The sequence below is a fragment of the Neolamprologus brichardi genome, chromosome 14 (genome assembly GCF_056152115.1).
Source record: "Neolamprologus brichardi isolate AB-2024 chromosome 14, ASM5615211v1, whole genome shotgun sequence".
NCBI classification, from domain to species: domain Eukaryota; kingdom Metazoa; phylum Chordata; class Actinopteri; order Cichliformes; family Cichlidae; genus Neolamprologus; species Neolamprologus brichardi.
Window position 1 is genome coordinate 13454159 of NC_142117.1, and position 17687 is coordinate 13471845.

The 17687-nt window shown below is 39.8% G+C and overlaps 1 protein-coding gene across 1 annotated transcript in view; it reads left to right on the forward strand.

Moving 5' to 3' along the window:
• Positions 1–17687, forward strand: part of dner (delta/notch-like EGF repeat containing) — a 76683-nt gene that overhangs the window by 50975 nt on the left and 8021 nt on the right. Inside the window, exons 7-10 of the mRNA XM_087850864.1 lie at positions 3279–3392; positions 12871–13104; positions 17346–17468; positions 17563–17676. Of these exons, the coding sequence (XP_087706990.1) occupies positions 3279–3392; positions 12871–13104; positions 17346–17468; positions 17563–17676 (585 nt within the window). The remainder of the gene's footprint in view (positions 1–3278; positions 3393–12870; positions 13105–17345; positions 17469–17562; positions 17677–17687) is intronic.

The following is a 17687-nucleotide window of genomic DNA, read 5'->3' on the forward strand; positions in this document are numbered from 1 at the left end:
AATGAGAGAAGAAGAGGCAGCTGTGCAGTGTAACGACAGAATAACTCCAGCTTTGTGTCTTTTTGTCATTATAGCGAAAGTACAGGACAAACTGCGTCTCTTCTCAGCTCAATACGAAACGCGTAATATTTTCTCTGAATGAGGGACCATTCCATTTTTTTAAGGAGCTGTTGGCAACTCTACTAACTAACCTTATAAATAAAATAAAGTACTCTATCAGTAACATCATAGTAACCAAACAGCTGTATAGAAACTCCATCATGGTATGCCCGATGGCCAGTCCAGCTATGTTAACCTGCAACCAAATCTGCAGCTCCATACAGCAATGTTACGACTTAGATTATATCTTATAACTCATAACTCTTATGTTAGCTCCCCTCAGTAGCATACTGTCTGAAATATTCGACGGCTGCAATAATTCTTTAAGTGTTATTTTTTCCTTGGTATTCTAATTTCACCGAAGTTTACTAAACTCAACAAACTTAATATTACTTCCCGGGATATTTATTCTGTCCTCATTTTCTTTCACCGAAAAATTGTTTCCTGCGTGCTGTCTTTGGTGCTTGGCTCTCTTACCTTTGTTGTTTGCTAATGTGATGCACATAGTGCAGAAGCCGATGCTGCATTCACTTACACTCGGGATATCTGAGCTTCACCGTGAAAACATAATCGTACATTTGATATTTGATTGAATTTTATTGTTTTACCTTTGGGGTGGCACCTGGGGTGGCCAGTCTGGTTGTGGGGGTGGCCTGTGCCCCCCCAGGCCACCCCGCTGGACACGCCACTGACTGAAGGCTGTAATAAACAGTGTTGGGAAGGTTACTTTTAAAATGTATTTCATTACAGAATACAGAATACATGCCCCAAAATGTATTCTGTAACGTATTCCGTTACGTTACTCAATGAGAGTAACGTATTCTGAATACTTTGGATTACTTAATATATTATCATGCTGTTTACAACTACATGAATGTACTATTGCTGTGATTTATTACTGTTACTGAAGGTCCGCGGCTCCCAACCATAGTAAAGGACCTCTGGCTAATACGTTGGGTTCTGTGTCGGGCTCTTAGCTGAAAACTAGCTTTACTTTGTTGTCTGGGTCAACTTTGCTAGCGAGAGACAGAGAGAGGCGTTGAAAGGCTGCTCCAACGGAACCTATTGTTTTTGGAGGAAAACACGAACACGGTGTACAGTCGAGTCTTAATAGCTTACTTACAACTGGGCTCGTCAGGCACTCTTCTTGGCTGCAGTGGTTATTAATATATTTACATACTTCCAGCTCCCGTTTTTGCTCCTGACAGCTCGTACTTTTCCTTTTTCTCCCTCCTCGCGCTCACAGACACATAACGGGTATGGCAGTCCATTCTCCCTGCAGCACGGACTACACTGCCCATGAGGCTACATTCTTTAGAGCTATACCTGTAGCATTCTGCCTATTAGCTTAGCACAACAACAACAAAAAGGCCTCTCTCACCCAGGAAACACGCAGAGAGAGAGCGTCACCCTGTAACCATGGCAACCGTAACGCTGCTGCCTGGAACAACAGAACGTAGCTGTCAAACAAAACCCAAACAGGCCTGACCCGCCACAATATAAAAGAGGGAAGTACCGCCGTGTAATCCATTTATTTCAACAAAGTAACTGTATTCTAAATACCACCTTTTTAAACGGTAACTGTAACGGAATACAGTTACTCATATTTTGTATTTTAAATACGTAACGGCGGTACATGTATTCCGTTACTCCCCAACACTGGTAATAAATTACAGTTGTCCAGCCAATGAGTGATAAATGCATGAAGTAGCTTTTCAGCAAACAGGATGTTTCTAATTTTAGAGATGGAAAAAGAAAAGCACACCCACATATTTCTTTAAAATGCTAATTAAAGGATGTACATTCCTCACAGTGTTACTGGAGGCCAAGCTAATGCAATCCAAAGTAAGTATCAGCTAGACACCATGTTTCTAAGAGTTTTTGGGCCGAGTGCAATAACCTCAGTTTTATTTGAATTTAGAAACAGAAAATTTCATCTGGCATCTGGCTTGATGGATAAATATAGCAGGGTGTCATCTGCATAGCAATGGAAACGTATGCAATGCTTTCTTGTAATGTATAAAAAGTAGAAATTTAAAAAGTAGTGGTCCCAGTATGCTTTTGTATTTGAAGAAGATTCCCCATTCACATATTTTGGAACCTGACTGTGTTGTCTTGGCTGGGAGGTGAGAGCCTCTTTCATTAAGAAAATGTCTGAATAAAACGAGCAGCAGAGAGTAGCCTGAACTTTTGATCTTGTCAGATTTATTTTGAGACGGGAACTGGAAACAAAGACCCTGTGGTAGGAACGTAAATGTCACAGGTGATTACTGATTGCCAGTCACTTCTCATTAGCATGTTGTGCTAACGAGCCCTCTGTGAGCGTCTGTTTGGAAAAAATTAAAAACGCGGAGACAGACAGCAAACACCACCGTCTTTACTCGGTGGCTCAGGTGGTCTTGCTGACATTATTTTTTAATTAGAAACCAAATTAGGTACAACTCTGAGCAGCTACTCTTAATAATATTAAATATTACTACAATCATGCTGTAGTTAGGCGTTGTTAGGTGGTTGCTAGACAATGTGATGACATCATAATATAACATGCCTAAATCGCGTTTACATTAGGTGTCATTACAGTAAAATTAATATCACGTTTTTTTTAATAATGTGTTGTAAGTGCACAAAGGCTACAAATGTGTCAATTTAGCCAACTGGTAGGTTGTTGCTAGGCAACATGATAACATCTTACTGTATCATGCATCCCTCAAGTTACGTGGATATTCATTATTTAGTTATTGCCCTAAAGTGAAAATCATACTATGGATATTAAATGTTATAGATGGCATTACAGCCTGTTGTTAGGTGGTTGTCAGGCTGGTAACATAATATTCATGATATCTGATGTAGATAAAGACTCTCAGGGGTGTAAGGTGTACCTGTGTGCCATTTTAGGCTGTTGAACTGATTGTGTGGGAGCAATTTGCAGGCAAACAGAGATTTCATGTATTGGAATAAAACAGCTAACAGGTCAAGAGTAATAACACAAATGTAATAACACAGTACTTAATTAGCAATCCAACATTGAAAGCAAATCATTTCTAGCTTTTCCATGTATTCCATCACTTTAGTCTTCTGCAGATGTATAAATATTAATATATCACATCCTTGTATGATAACAGTGCACAGAATGTTAACTCCAGCAAAAGCAGTGTGATCATAAACCTCATGTCTCTCAGGTTATGAAGGAGAGCGTTGCCAGTTGTTGGTCGATCACTGCGTGTCCCAGCCCTGCAAGAATGGAGCCACTTGTTTCAGCAGCCTGGCCGGGCCCAGGTGTTACTGTCCCGAAGGTAGGAAGCCCGTTATCGCATGCTAGAACCAATCGTGTGCCATAAGTGAATCAGAAGGAATGAGTGAAGCTGCCAGAAATGAGTGGTCTGTGTGCTTGAGATTGCCACGAAACCTCACAGCTTATGGTGTTTGTGTGCCTTTGTGAAAAAGAAGGAAAAACAAAGAGAAATCTGTAGAAATACGTTTGCCGCAGTAGTGTGTGCAGCTTTTAGCTGTTATCATAGACGCTGTGTGTGTGCGCGTGTGCATGTATGAGAGTATCTGTGCCACTGACATGCTTAATTTGAGCCCTCCTTCTCTATTTTAATTAGTCTTCATAGCCCGAGTGACCTAAAACCTGTGGCCACAAAGCAGTTGTCAAAACAGCATTTCTCAACACTGCGGTCTCCAGTATGTACACAGACTGTGAAAATATTAGCCGACCGTGGACATCAACATGTGAATAAAGAAAGCCTTGAGTGAAAATTGTTTTGTTGTTCCAGGGATAAATCCCAGCAGTCAGTTCATTCTCAGTCTGGAGGAGGCCTCGCACACATTATCAGTCTACAGCTGCCTAAGGAGCAAGGTCTCCAGAGAGGAAAGGAATTCATAATCCACTGCTTTTATGAATGTTGTTTTAAGATTAAAGCAATATTGGTGAAAGCTCAGTCAAGAACTGTGCCAAAGCAGTCACTGTGCTGAGACTTTGTGAAGGGAGAGGTTTGAAAAAACTTCATGCTGCATCTGAATTTTGACTTGTAGACAAGTTTGTTGCCACATGTTGTGTAACCTTAGAAACTAATTCAATGTAGCGACAAAGGAAAAACTGCACATTTTACACACAAATCTCAGTTCAGGAAAGGTGATACATTTCACACTGCAACAGCACCTGGTTGTTGGAACAAATGCAAAAATAATGGCAGAGAAAATCAGTAACAGCCTGGGAAAAAAAATGTTCCACCCACACAAACTCAAAATGACAAATCCATAGAAAAGGGTGTTTCATTATTTCTAACAAGGGATTAATCAGTATCTCAGTAATCATTCAGAACTACAACACCTGCTCACACACTGCATGAGCAAATATTCTGCTTTTCATGAAGTAGCAGGTGGGGGTCAAATTGAGAAGTGCTTGCAGGGCTCAAAGATGACCCCACGATGTCTTATTATCTGTATGTCAGAAACTGTAATATCTTTTGTTTTTTTTTAAGTGTGTTTGAAAACTAGGGAAGACTTCAATTCAAAGAATTCAGTTCAAATGTATTTATACAGCAACAAATTACAACAACAGTTGCCTCGAGGCTTAAGGAAGGAGATCCTTAATAACAGTGTTAAACAGCGGTGTCAAACATAAGGCCCAAGGGCCAAAATCGGCCCAGCAGAGACTATAATCCAGCCCACTCGACAGCTTTGCAACAAGTGAAGGACGGCATGAGTTTTGAATATTTAACTATATTTATTACATATTATTCAATATTATTACCTTCCTGTTTTATAGGTATTTAAAATAAAAATTTCTGTAAATGACCAAAAACGATCTGTTTTAAAGTTAAATGACATTCTGGGCAATGAGTTACCAGAACTTGTTCCAAAATTTTATACATTTATTTTTTACAGTTTATGCCCAAAGAGTCATTGGGACAGACTTCATTCTTTTACTATCACAGCATTTCTTTGTTATGCTGAAATTGCACTTTATTTTCTAATACCAACATATCTCAGGGATTAAGTGTGCAGTTAAACTTCTTCATACCGATAGACCGGGGGGATTCACTGGTCTGGCTCACTCGAGATCAAAGTGGGCTGTATGTGGACCACGATGTGAGTGAGTTCGACATTCTCAGGTGTAAAACCTCTGAGTAAGAAACCAACAAAAAACATGTATTCCACCTGTTTCAAATTGTTATGAACCCAACAAACGGCTGTTACTGGCTTCCTATGACAGCCAGCTGGTGCCGTCTTGCACCTTCTAGCAGGCATCACTAAGATGAAAAACAGAGCAAGTCAGAATGGCACTACATGCAAAGAGTCCATACAAACCTACATTTCCTTGGTGAAAGTTATCTGATTTTTGCCAACTCCACCATTCTCACACAGATTTTAGTTGCTCTTTCAAACTGGAAACACACCACCTATGTCTATGCAGTAACACTGCACAGTTAAATGAACTGACAACAGCCTACTGCGCCTTGTAGCTGGGGGAAAAGTTTGCCTACTGGTAATATCAATGGGAGTGATAACAGCTGATAACAACCATTTAATGGACCGATAACACTGGCTTTCCAGCTTTTCTTCTCTCTCTCTCTCTCTTTGGGAGCCAGTAGTGCAGAAACGCTCTGCAATCCATGATAAATGAGACACTCTGTATTTATTACTTTTCTCCACTGGCAAAGAAGTACAAGCAAAATTAAACAGCCAAATTGGCACATGCAGAGGATGGGTGTTCATGTTTTTAAATGCTGCTTAGAGCACAGATACGTTTTCTTTCAGTGTCTGCACAGACACAAGCAATAAGTAAAAGGATGGGAGGCATGACAACTCCAGTAGCTGTCATCAGAGATGCATCAGCTTTGGGATCAATAGGGCAAATACGACAACATGAGCTGCATTTTGATTTGCTCGATTCACCTCACAGGGAAACAAAATATTCTCATCCCTGTTTGTTTTTCCTACCGGCAGCATTTGACGAAAACAAATTTTCAGAGAGAATTTGAGTCAAGAAACAGCCAAACTGGTGTTTGAGATCTCTATCCACTGGTTTTTATTGGTTTTAACCCACAGTTTTTACTGCAATCAGCATCATGTTATCAAAAATATCTCTACATTTTTCCAATCTATATCTGCTTTTTGACTCATAATAATACAAAGTATGTACTTAGTTCCAGCTGCAGCACTTTCTCTGATGTAGAAGTCATAGGGGTTCACTTGCAATTTTCAGTTTTAAGTGTAGCACCAAATTGCAATAATACTTGCCGCAAGCAGGGGCGGATCTACTGTGATGGCATGGGGTGGCATGTCCCAACCTAAAAATAATCTGTTGCCACCCCTAGTGCCACTCTAGCTTTGCATATGACAATATTGTTTATTAAAATAACCTAGCATTAAGAGTTTGAGCCTCGCTACAGTTAACATTGAATACATGAAAACATGGTTGACATAGATTTTTTTTTTGTTTTAAGCAGCAATCCACCCTTGATTGTGCCAGAGTACATTTTAAATCAACACCATGGGCATTTCAGATCAACACAGGTGGTTGATTGTTACAGTCTGGAAATGAATGAACGTGTGTGTAATAACCCAATAACTCATGTTTACATTTTTGGAGAAAATGTTTTCATGATAGTGCAGGTTTCTGACATTTTGTGTAAATTTAAGCACGTGACATTTTAATTATTTGTAATAAAAAGAGCGTTAGATGTGTTAGAAGAGTTAGACTTGTGTTTCTAACACGAGTTGTAACACAAGTTGTGTAGCTTTCTGGATTTGAAACTTACTGGGCTACACACTTATTTATTATATAGGCTAGGACAGTACATAAAATCAAAAAATATTACATTATTCATGTAACTGAAATGTTTAATTATTTGGGTTAAAGTCAATAAGAAAGTTACAGACTATGTTTATATGAAACATGTGTACATGCTGCATTTAATGTATTTTAACCACATATACATATACAGTCTGAAAGAAGGCCTCACACACATTATCAGTCTACAGCTGCCTAAGGAGCAAGGTCACCAGTGAGGAAAGGAATTCATAATCCACTGCTTTTATGAATGTTTTCTTAAGATTAAAGCATATGCGTGAAGTAATGGCTTTGATTTCCATGCCACCCTCAGATCTGCCCCTGGCCTCAAGGTACCTTATATTGTAGGTAAAGATTAATACAGAAAAAAACAACAATTGACAAGCATTTGACAACAGTGTGAAAGAAAAACTCCCTTCTAAGAGGAAGAAGCTGAACCATAATTTCTCCTGAAAACAGAGACTTCCAAAAAATCTATCGTCCCTATTTTATTGCTATATTTTAGTGTGTATAAATGTGTGTGGTCAGAAGCAGAGAGTTTAATAAACAATAAACCAGGTGTCCAGGTTTGCAGCCTGACTGGGTCTTACTAAGTGTCCTTACCTACCTGCTTCATCATTTCCCTGTCACATGACCAGAAAGAAAAAACAAATCTTCAATCCTGACTGGCAGATAACAAACTGTAGACTGTTTATCGTGACAGCAATCATGCCTAATTTACAGGGAATGTCTTGGGTTGTTTTTTGTGCATGTTAGTATCAGTTGGAGATTTATTATCTGGACAGAAATTGCAAACTTTTCAAATGTTTTGAAATGAAAACCTAATTGTTTGGACGTAGCCTTGTTTTAAGACAGACTTTGAGAAGAAGAATGCAGGAAATTTAACTTTTTTAATCCAAAGTGCTGGAAAAGTCAAACCTGTAGGTCTCATGTTTAATCTGAATTTCATGTGTAAGTAGGCCATGTTTTGCACTCTGAATCCTCAACAGAGACAACCACCATCATATTAACTTCTTCTCACTTACACACACCGACAGAAAAGTGTGAAGTGTGAACGCCAGCGCTGTGGCTGCCTCCAGCCAAAAGTAGAAGGGTGGAGGAGTGAGCAGGCTAGCTAAATTTATACTGTTAACTCCTGGCAGTTTGAATGCTGGCAGCAGGAATGAACAGACTCCTCTCTGTCAGCTGGGACCTATGTCACAGTGTGGTTGTGCCTCTTTAGATAAATGTACGTGTTACCGAAAAAATAAAAGCTGAACCAGACAAAGAGAGAAATGAAGCTCAAGTTCTTAAATGGAGCTAATATGTTAAATACGAAGGAAAGCGGGGGATTAAACCACAGCGGAACAAATGCAAATCAGGAAATTAAATTTATGTGTGTGTTCGGTATCAGCGGCGCTTTTGGAACTGTATGAGAGAAACGGGGAAAGGAAGATGAGATGAGGGGGCTTGGAAGAAGTCAGAGGACCAAAGAAAGGAAGGGATGAAGCAGAAAGAGAAGGAGGCAGCAAAGGGAAGAAGAGCTGTGGTGATAGTTTCCCTGCCTGCTCCTGATTGCTCCTGTCCTCTCTGCTGAATGATAAATGTCCTGCTCACACGGTAAAATAAAGTCTTGCAGATCAATGGATGCTTCAGAGAGATCTCTTCATTAGTTCAATTGAGTGTGCACTCTGGTGCAGTCAGCACAGGGAGTTACTACGCTGTGAATCAGAGGACTAAGACATACAAAGAAAAGGTATGTGCGTGGAGACTGTGTCTTTCTGCTCTCTGCAGCACAATGGTGGTTCTCATGGGAGGTGAACATGGAGGAGGAGGAGGAGGAGAAGGGGTGACGGGAGGAGGTTATTTTTAGAATCGGAAGATAGGTGAAAGAGGCAGAGGCTCACAAGATAATGAGAGGAGGCGAAGAAGAAACACGTGAGGCACATCAGCAAATGAGATCATGGATGTGCACAGGACAGAGCCCCCATACAAACACGGAGGAGCATGACGGAAACAGACTCAGAGATGCTGGTGTAGCATTATAGATGTCCCTGTCAGCACAATATTTCGGTGTGTGTTAAGGTGCTGTCACTCACTAACAACAAAGTGAAACCATTTGCTCTCTCTTTCTTTCTGAGGATATTATAGAAAACAAGCCATTAATCAGGCTTTAAGGTGTAATTTAACATTTTTCTGAATATGCTGAATTGCTTCTTTGAGGACCACTGTGGGCAAGTTACTTTGAAAAAGTAATTAATTATAGTTACTAGTTACTTCTTCAAAAAAGTAACTGAGTTAGTAACTGAGTTACAAGATTCTAAAAGTAATTAATTACTTGAAAGAGTAACTATTGCGTTACTTAAAAAAAAAAGTTTAACCCTCTGGGGTCCAGGGTATAATTGGCCATTTTTAACTACTTTTGATGTTTCCTCTACATTTCACCTTTAAAAACGATTTACTTTGCCTTGTTTGGTATCATCCTTTACAGTTTACAGTTGTGTTTTCATTTTAACATATTGTATTAACACAATTGATCTAAAATCAGACAAAAAACATAAAATCCGAGTAAAGGTTATATTTTTTTACTGTAACAACCACAAACATGATAATGATCATATTTCATAACTTTAAATGCAAATATAAATTGTAAATTTTAAAATCCTATGCACAAGTTTTGCAAACAACAAAGTTATTTGCAGCCATTTACCTTTTACCCATTTTTAATTACCATTTCAAACTATTTACAGAACAATCAGCTGTTCTGCATTCAATAAGATGCCACACAAATTATTTGTGCCACTCCAAAAAATAATTTCTGTCCACTTTAAAGGAGAAAATCACAGCCTGATACCTTCAGGTCTGACAGCAGCAGGTGTGTCACTCCTGTTTCTACCTGGAGACAGCAGTCGCCTCATTGTTCTGACACACAACACAAAACTATCCACAACACTACACACTAACTACACAAGACAACACATTAACTACACACTCCAAACATGCTGAATGTCACAAATTTCTCAAAACTAGCTCTCTTTCTTTCTGCTGTCTTTCTCTCTCTCTCTCGCGCGCGCCATCACTCCTAAAACTTCCCCCTCTTCCTAAACAACCAAATGTCATGTCGCCATATCATTTTTTGATTGGTTGACATGGTGCATTTTTCCACAAACACAAACGGGCTGTTTTTTGTTTTGTTTTATTATTTTTTGCTCATAAGCAGAGAGTGCTTGCTGCGCTGTCCTTAGACAGTAAACGTGACGAAACTATTGAGGAAAAAACGCAGCGTATATATTGTTTATCATGACTCTGGTTTTACGTGGCCTATCAGCACAATTTAAAAACTGGTATATATCACCTTGTTGCTTTGTCTTTAAGTGGTCATGTGATTGGCTTACCACAACTACTTTATTCTTCCTCAGTCAAACAGCAGCACACATGCGATTGTTTTGCCCCCTTAGCTCCAGGTGTTGTGCCAGAAAGTGATACTTACATAGACAGCTACTTCCATGCAACTGATATAAGGTGCAGCAAGCTAAAGACAGCTTCAACCGTCTGTTTGTTGAAAAATAGTAGTGCAACCGCACCACATTTTCTTGTTAGTAACTGTAACGGCGTTGTAATTAGTAATTAGTTAGATTACTCGTTACTGAAAAAAGTAACGCCGTTAGTAACGCCATTATTCCCATCACTGTTGAGGACTGATTCTGCAGCATCAAAACTGTTTTCTATTGATTGGTACGTACAGGTGCTGTTTCTTTTTTCAGTCACATTGAGTAGATACAGTTAAATTATTGCATTCTAATTTACACTCACTGGTCACTTTATTAGGTGCACATTTTCAGGTGGTCATTAATGCAAATACCTAATCATGAAATCACATTGCACCAGCTCAATGTGTTTAGGCATTTAGACATGGTCGAGACGACCTGCTGGAGTTCAAACTGCTGATCTACTGGGATTTTCACACGCAACCATTTACAGTTCACAATGAGAGAAAAAAAGAGACATAAAAGAAAAAATATCTATTTAGCAGCATCTATTCTCTGGAAGAAAAGGTCAGAGGCCAGGAGAGTGGCCATACTGCTATAAGTTGATAGGAAGGCAACATTAGCTCAAAGAACCAATCACTACAACCAGCGTATGCAGAAGAGCGTCTTTGAATGTGCATCATGTCAAACCTTGAAGCGGTTGACCTGCACCAGTAGAAGACCACACCAGCTAACAGCTAACAACAGGAAACTGAGGCTACAATTCACACAGGCTGAGAACATTGGAAAAATGTTGGTGTGATAATGAGTCTTAATTTCTGCTTTAACCCTCAAAGTGTAGGGTCAGAATTTAGCATACACAACATTAACGCATAGATCCTGCCTTGTATCAAAGGTTCAGGTGTAATAGTGTGCTGGATACTTTCTTGGCACAGTTTGGACCCCTTTGTTCCAACTGACCATGGTTTAAATATCACAGTCAGTTTTGTTGCTGACCATGTCCATTCCTTTATAACGACAGTATACCCATCTACTGATGGCTGCTTCCAGCAGGATAGTTCACCATGTCAGAAAGCTCAAATAATCTCAGTCTGGTTTCTTGAACATGACAATGAGTTCACTGTACTTAGATGGTCTCTACAGTCACCAGATCTCAATCCAATAGAGCACCCATGGGGTGTGGTGGAATGGGAGATTAGCATCATGGATATGCAACCGAAAAATCAGCATCAAGCGTGTGATGCTGTCATGTCAATATAAAATACACTGAAGGCACAATGGGCTCTTGTCAGGTACTAGCAAAGTGTACCAAACAAAGTGGGCAGTGGGTATATAAAGTCTGAAATAGTTTAACTTTCTCTTTAGCGTTTTCTCTATTAGACCTACCACATATCATACAAATACTGCCTTTGTTTGTTCTGTTTGAGGAGTGTTAGCTTAGCTTAGCAGAAAGCTAGCACTGGAAAACGGCTAGCATAAATCCCTCCAACCACTGCGACACACTGCCATTCCCCATTTTTACTGAAATATTAAAAACATAGTTTTAGTTGTGTTACAAAAGAATTCGACTTTAAAACATTAAAAGCACATATAGAATTCAAACTAGTTTTTCTACATATGTAATGTTTAATGTGTTCTTAATTTATGATGTATTCAGTGACGCAAATAAACAGGACCTGGCTTTGTGTTTCCTCCGTGTGTAGTTTTAAAGGTAAATTGACTGTTTACTGACTTTAGCTTCACTCCCTCTTTTGTCAAAAAAGTAATCCAATGTGTTTTCTTACATACGAAACTTTTCTTTTGCGTGCACTTAAATTATATGGTATGGTATTATAACCATACGTACCAAATGCACAATTTAAGAAGTGAAATAACTGCATCAGAAAAATGCTTTTAAGTCTAAAACATTACAGGAGTATAATATAACCAGGACTGTTTAATGCACTCCTGCATTACTTACTGTGGTTTTCTTGCATGATAAATGTCTTTATTTATTTATTTATTGCTTTAGGGAAAGCATTTGACTTCATCCTATTGTCCTGCTCTGTACATATTTTTGGTTGCTGGTGCTTTGTCATCATTTTTAATACACCGTATGCAGCATGAATAACTGAAGCACATCCCTTTTAGTTAGTGGTTATAAATGCAATAAAGTTCACTCAAAGAAAATAAAAACAAAACTTATGATCCCCTTTAACTCTAGAGGACTTTCTTTTATGCCATTAACATTTTTCTGCAAAGTTCCATTTGCATTAAGAAGCGGCTTCAGTGGGCAGTTGAGTGGGTGCAATTTTATGCCAAAGTACATGCCACATATTAGATTGCACCACCTGCCTTGCATAAACACAACTCCTGCTGTGTCACCCACTGTTGAAAGCAGGTTCATCTGAATCCCAAATCTTTCCCTTCAAAACTAACAATTTACCAGTAATAGCGCAGCTGTATGCTTTAAGCCTCTCCTTCCAGCAAATTAAGGATATTTGCTCCCTCTCTGCCCTCTTACAGGTTACCAGGGTGCTACATGTGAGCAGAAGGTGGACCCGTGTGCCTCCAGCCCCTGTCACAATAACGGGACATGCTACGCCCAGGGCCCCGGCCCCCTGGGGTTTGGATGTAGCTGCACAGCAGGGTTCACAGGGCCCACCTGCGCCCAGCTGGTGGACTTCTGTGCCCTAAACCCCTGCGCTCACGGGGTCTGCCGCAGCGTGGGAAACAGCTACAGGTGTCTTTGTGTGCCAGGTAAGCTTATAGTTAACGTAAAAGGGCTCGGTCTACTTAACTTAAAAAAGTTTGGAAATGACATCTATGAATCCTCAGATAGTTTTACTTGTTATGTGAGGAGTGGAGGTAATTCTTTTAAATGATCTGATTAAAAATTAAACCAAATCAGCTACAAAGGCTGAATTAAACTGCACTAGAAATATAATAGGCTGATTCATACAAGTTGAAAAGTTGAAACTCTGTTTACTTAAAAGCCTGAAACCTCTGAGAGTAGAGTGGGGAGTAGAGTGAAGCTGGATTTTTTATTTTTAAATAAAACTACATGTCCACTGTGTTCCTGGACCGATGAGATTTTGACTGATGTCACTGAGAAATTCACATTTTAAGAGCCTTCACGAAACCTCTTGAATCCTTACTTTGATCAATCTCTGCTCTGTATCTGGATTTACCACCAGCACATTAAACTTTGTAATAAGTAAAAGGATGGTGACTTGCAGTTCTGGCTTAGACTCAGGTGTGTTTAAATGTCATCTGGCCCAACGATGAGTGTTTTTTTTAGACGATAGCACGGCGCTGCTGGCGCTGAGGCCTCAGTGATTAAATCAATTGAGTGGAATGATGACTTGTCATTATCTATTGTCTTGCAATTACCTTGCTAGGATGGAGAAAATGATGACTCTCCCAATGGCCCATCAACATAATTTGACACTTTGCCCCTGCTTCTCACTGTTTATACACACTGTCAGTCAAATGTACAGAGGAGTAACCATCTCAGTGTCATAATTTAAGCTCCCATTCACGCTCCTTTCACACGGCTAATCTAGTTCCTGTCTCTTTGGAAGAATGGCAGAAAGCAATTAGAGCTTAAAGTGGATCTATTTGGAGCTGATTTCCTGCTTCGTATATGTGATTCACAGACCTAAACTGTGACTAGGAGCAGCTCGTCGCTCTGTCTGAAACACGCTGTTTTAGCTCTTCTTCCTTTAAGTTTACTTTATTCTGATTGGCTGCCCCTCACTAATAAAAGGTTTAAACAGCAGGTAGGTGGGGCTTCTGTATCTGAGACGACCATTTTAACTATATCACCTCTGTGTGATTCACACTGAGTCAAGAGTAGAAAAATAAAACGGTTGAAAACAAGAGTTTAGGTAGTCTGGAGATTTCTGCCTGTACACACGCTGACCTCAATATTTGAGATTTTAGCCCTACTAATATTAGAATCCATTGTTGTAACAAAATATGTCTGCCACAAAATAAGGAAGAGCAAATGGTCCACTCTGACCCTTTAAAGTCTAAAAACTGAAATAATCGCCAGAAAATTGGATTTTGTGACACTGAATCTTCTGACATGTTTTTTCATTAATTTAATATGAATTTGAATATATAACTTTTCATTCCTATTATATTTGCCACATTCATTTTTGCAGCATATTTATTGCTTAAAAATGTAGTGTGGAATTTATTTATTTTAATAAATACATATAAATCACACTGATAATGTAGAAGTCTGGAAAACTCACAGAAACTGTATGCGTGCATCAAATATGATGCATTAGGCATAAGGGGCTAAGATTATGTTTGTTATGTTAATGTCATTTTTTGTGAAAGCGCCTGACATTTCAGTACAAAGAGTTTTAAAATGTACATTTTGGTGTCTTTTTTTAAATTCCTGAAACGAAGCAGTATCGTGTTTGAGCAGCAAGACCATGATAATAATGCCTTCTTATTTCATGTTCTTCCTTTTTATTCAAACGGCTCTTACTGTGTTCTGAGGCAGAGCGGGCGCCCACTTCTTTTCAATTATTGCGACACCACCTGCATATTTTTCTATTTTTCATAACGTTGCGTTACTTTCACGTGTTCTTTTCTTCTGCTTGTCCTTTTGTCCTTTCTCATCTTCATCCTGTAACATTTACCGCACCTCATTTGCCTCTTATCCTCTGTTGTCTGGTTGCCATGGAGAAGCTGTGTGTGTGTGTGTGCGTGTGTGTGTGTGTGTGTGTGTGTGTGTGTGTGTGTGGCTCCCAGTCTGTCGTCTGTGTTTGTGTTTTGTAGCTGAACAGATGCTGCCATCCAATCAAATGCCTCTGCCCCCTCTGTAATGGGACTGGTGAAATTGGTAATTTGTAATTAGCATCCCAAGCATCACACACAAACACACACACACACATGTGCGCGCACACACACAAATACACACACATTGCAGTGTTTTGGGCCAAAACGATCTTTTCTCCCCCTCATCAGAATGTCAGTTGCTTGCGGCATGTTTATGTGACTGCATTAAAGTTTTAATTTCAGTGTGTGTGTCTGTGTGTGTGAGTCCACAAATGCAGCAGTGTGACCGTCTCCATGGTGTCGGTGTGCGGATGTGTGGGGTTGTGTAAATGCCTGCTGGCTGTTTGAAAGAAAGCTTCTGGGGAGCTGATATGTTGAAGGATCTGTCCTCCTGTTTCCTGTAATCCTGCTCACATGAGAGGCTGCCAGCCCACAGAAAGCAGGCAGAGTCTTGGAAAGGCACTTGACATTTCCCTGACATTTCACAGAGAGGGCCCTGGAGGTTCTAACTGGGCTCCTCATTAATTGCTCTTCTCTCTTTTCCCCAAACACACGTTAGCTGTAGCCCGAGGAGGGCTTGTTGATGCTTCAGTCAGTACTTGCACCCAGCCGAGAGATGCAGTCAAAGTTGGAGACGAGATAATGAAAACACTCGATCTGCATCTGCTGTAGCCACAAAATCGAAGTGCAAGTTACACACGACCAATAACGGCACGCCATCCTATATGAAAAGCGCAAAACACACAGCCGAAGAGGCACTGATGCTCTGATGCGCTGACCATGTTAATGCTGGTCTCAGTACACAGCTGCCATCCTATGGAAAACACGGTGCACTGCATGTCATTTGACATTGATTTAATATGCGCTCATACCCCTGTTGGCTAATTTATAAATCTCTGTAAAGGAATACAGAGCCACATACGGTGGTCCAGTTGTTATTGTGTATGCTGTAGTGTGCGGTTCAGTCAGGTAAACATGTAAAATGTTGAGCTTCTAGCATTGATGGCAGTAGGTTTCAATGCTGGTGTCAAGTGCGACTTAAAAGGTCACAGATTGAAATATTTTTAATCTGCCCAGAGCGCTGAGAGCAAGAACAGTGACCGAGGAAGGGCGCGTGAGGAAATTGCTTCATAGTGCCACAAGATGAATGTTACGGGTTGTTTGATAGGCTGTCGCTGTGTGAACTGTTTTTGAGGTGCTATTACAAGGACCCTCTGCTCAGCTTTAACTCGTGCTGGGGTCGTTACTGAAAGAAAATCACGTGTTACATATTACGTGCTACTATAATGAAATGTAATGCATCACTTGGCATAACTACTCCCTGAAGAAATTAATTTGTTACAATAGAGCCCGACTGATGTGGGATTTATAAGGCCAATAAGGATACCAATATTAAGCAATTTTAAAATCCAATACGTCAGCCAATATTTTTTTTTATAATTTTTAGGCACACAAAACATCTATGATGGAAGAAATTCCAGGAGAGTGAAAAAATGGTCTAATTTGAGCTTTCTACTACTATTCATTTCCATATTTTTGTGAAGTGTGGGGGTTTCGAGCCTTTTGCGATCAGTTTCCTGTGGAATTGAAATGGCCGTATCTAGAGATCTACTTAAGATGTCATTCAATATTTCTAATCCGAACATCTGCTACTATGAAATTTCTAAAGTGTTGCTCAAGTTCAAAATAAAACTTTGAGAGCTTGGAAAATTTTGTAGTGTGACCCACAATACCATATTTGAAGGCTTTTAGAAAAAACATGAAGCTGAAGCTACTCAAATGTACATGTATGGTCTTAAAGATATTAGAGCCTGAAAACTAAATAAAAAATATCTTCATGCATGTTCACAGTGATGCTACAAAGAAAATCAGGAAAATCAATTTGTAGATATTTGAAGAGCCTTTTCGATGTAACTGTAGTAATGTAGTAGCTATAATGTAATTGCTTGACTTAGTATAGTAATGTGTTAATGTGCTTTACAGCCAGCTCTGGTTATAATGATCTTCATCGAGTCTCCTGCTTCCACCTCCTGCAATAATGATCATGTTTTACCATTACTGTGTTTCACTGCAGAAGGATACACACTTTCTGTCTCTGTGTCTCACATAAACACTCACCTTTCAACAAAACCCTTTGTTATTACACAATCATTCATAAACACTGTGATTTTAGTCTGAACTGTATGAATCTGTGTCCTGTTAAGGCTACCATGGCTTGTACTGTGAGGAGGAGTACAATGAGTGTCTGTCTGCCCCTTGCCAAAACTACGCCACCTGTAGGGATCTCATCAATGCCTATGAGTGTGTCTGCACACCCCAGTTTGAAGGTATGTGTGTGTGAGTGTATCCGAATATGTTTTAAAGTGCTAAAAGTGCTGCCCGGTGAATTATTTAAAGCTCTTTTTGTATGTGTGCATGCAGGCAGGCACTGTGAAATCTACAAGGACCCATGTCTGAAGATGCGCTGCCAGAACGGAGGCCGCTGTGAAAGCGCGGGACTTAATGCTTCCTGTTCCTGCCCGCCTGGTTACCTGGGTGAGCACAGC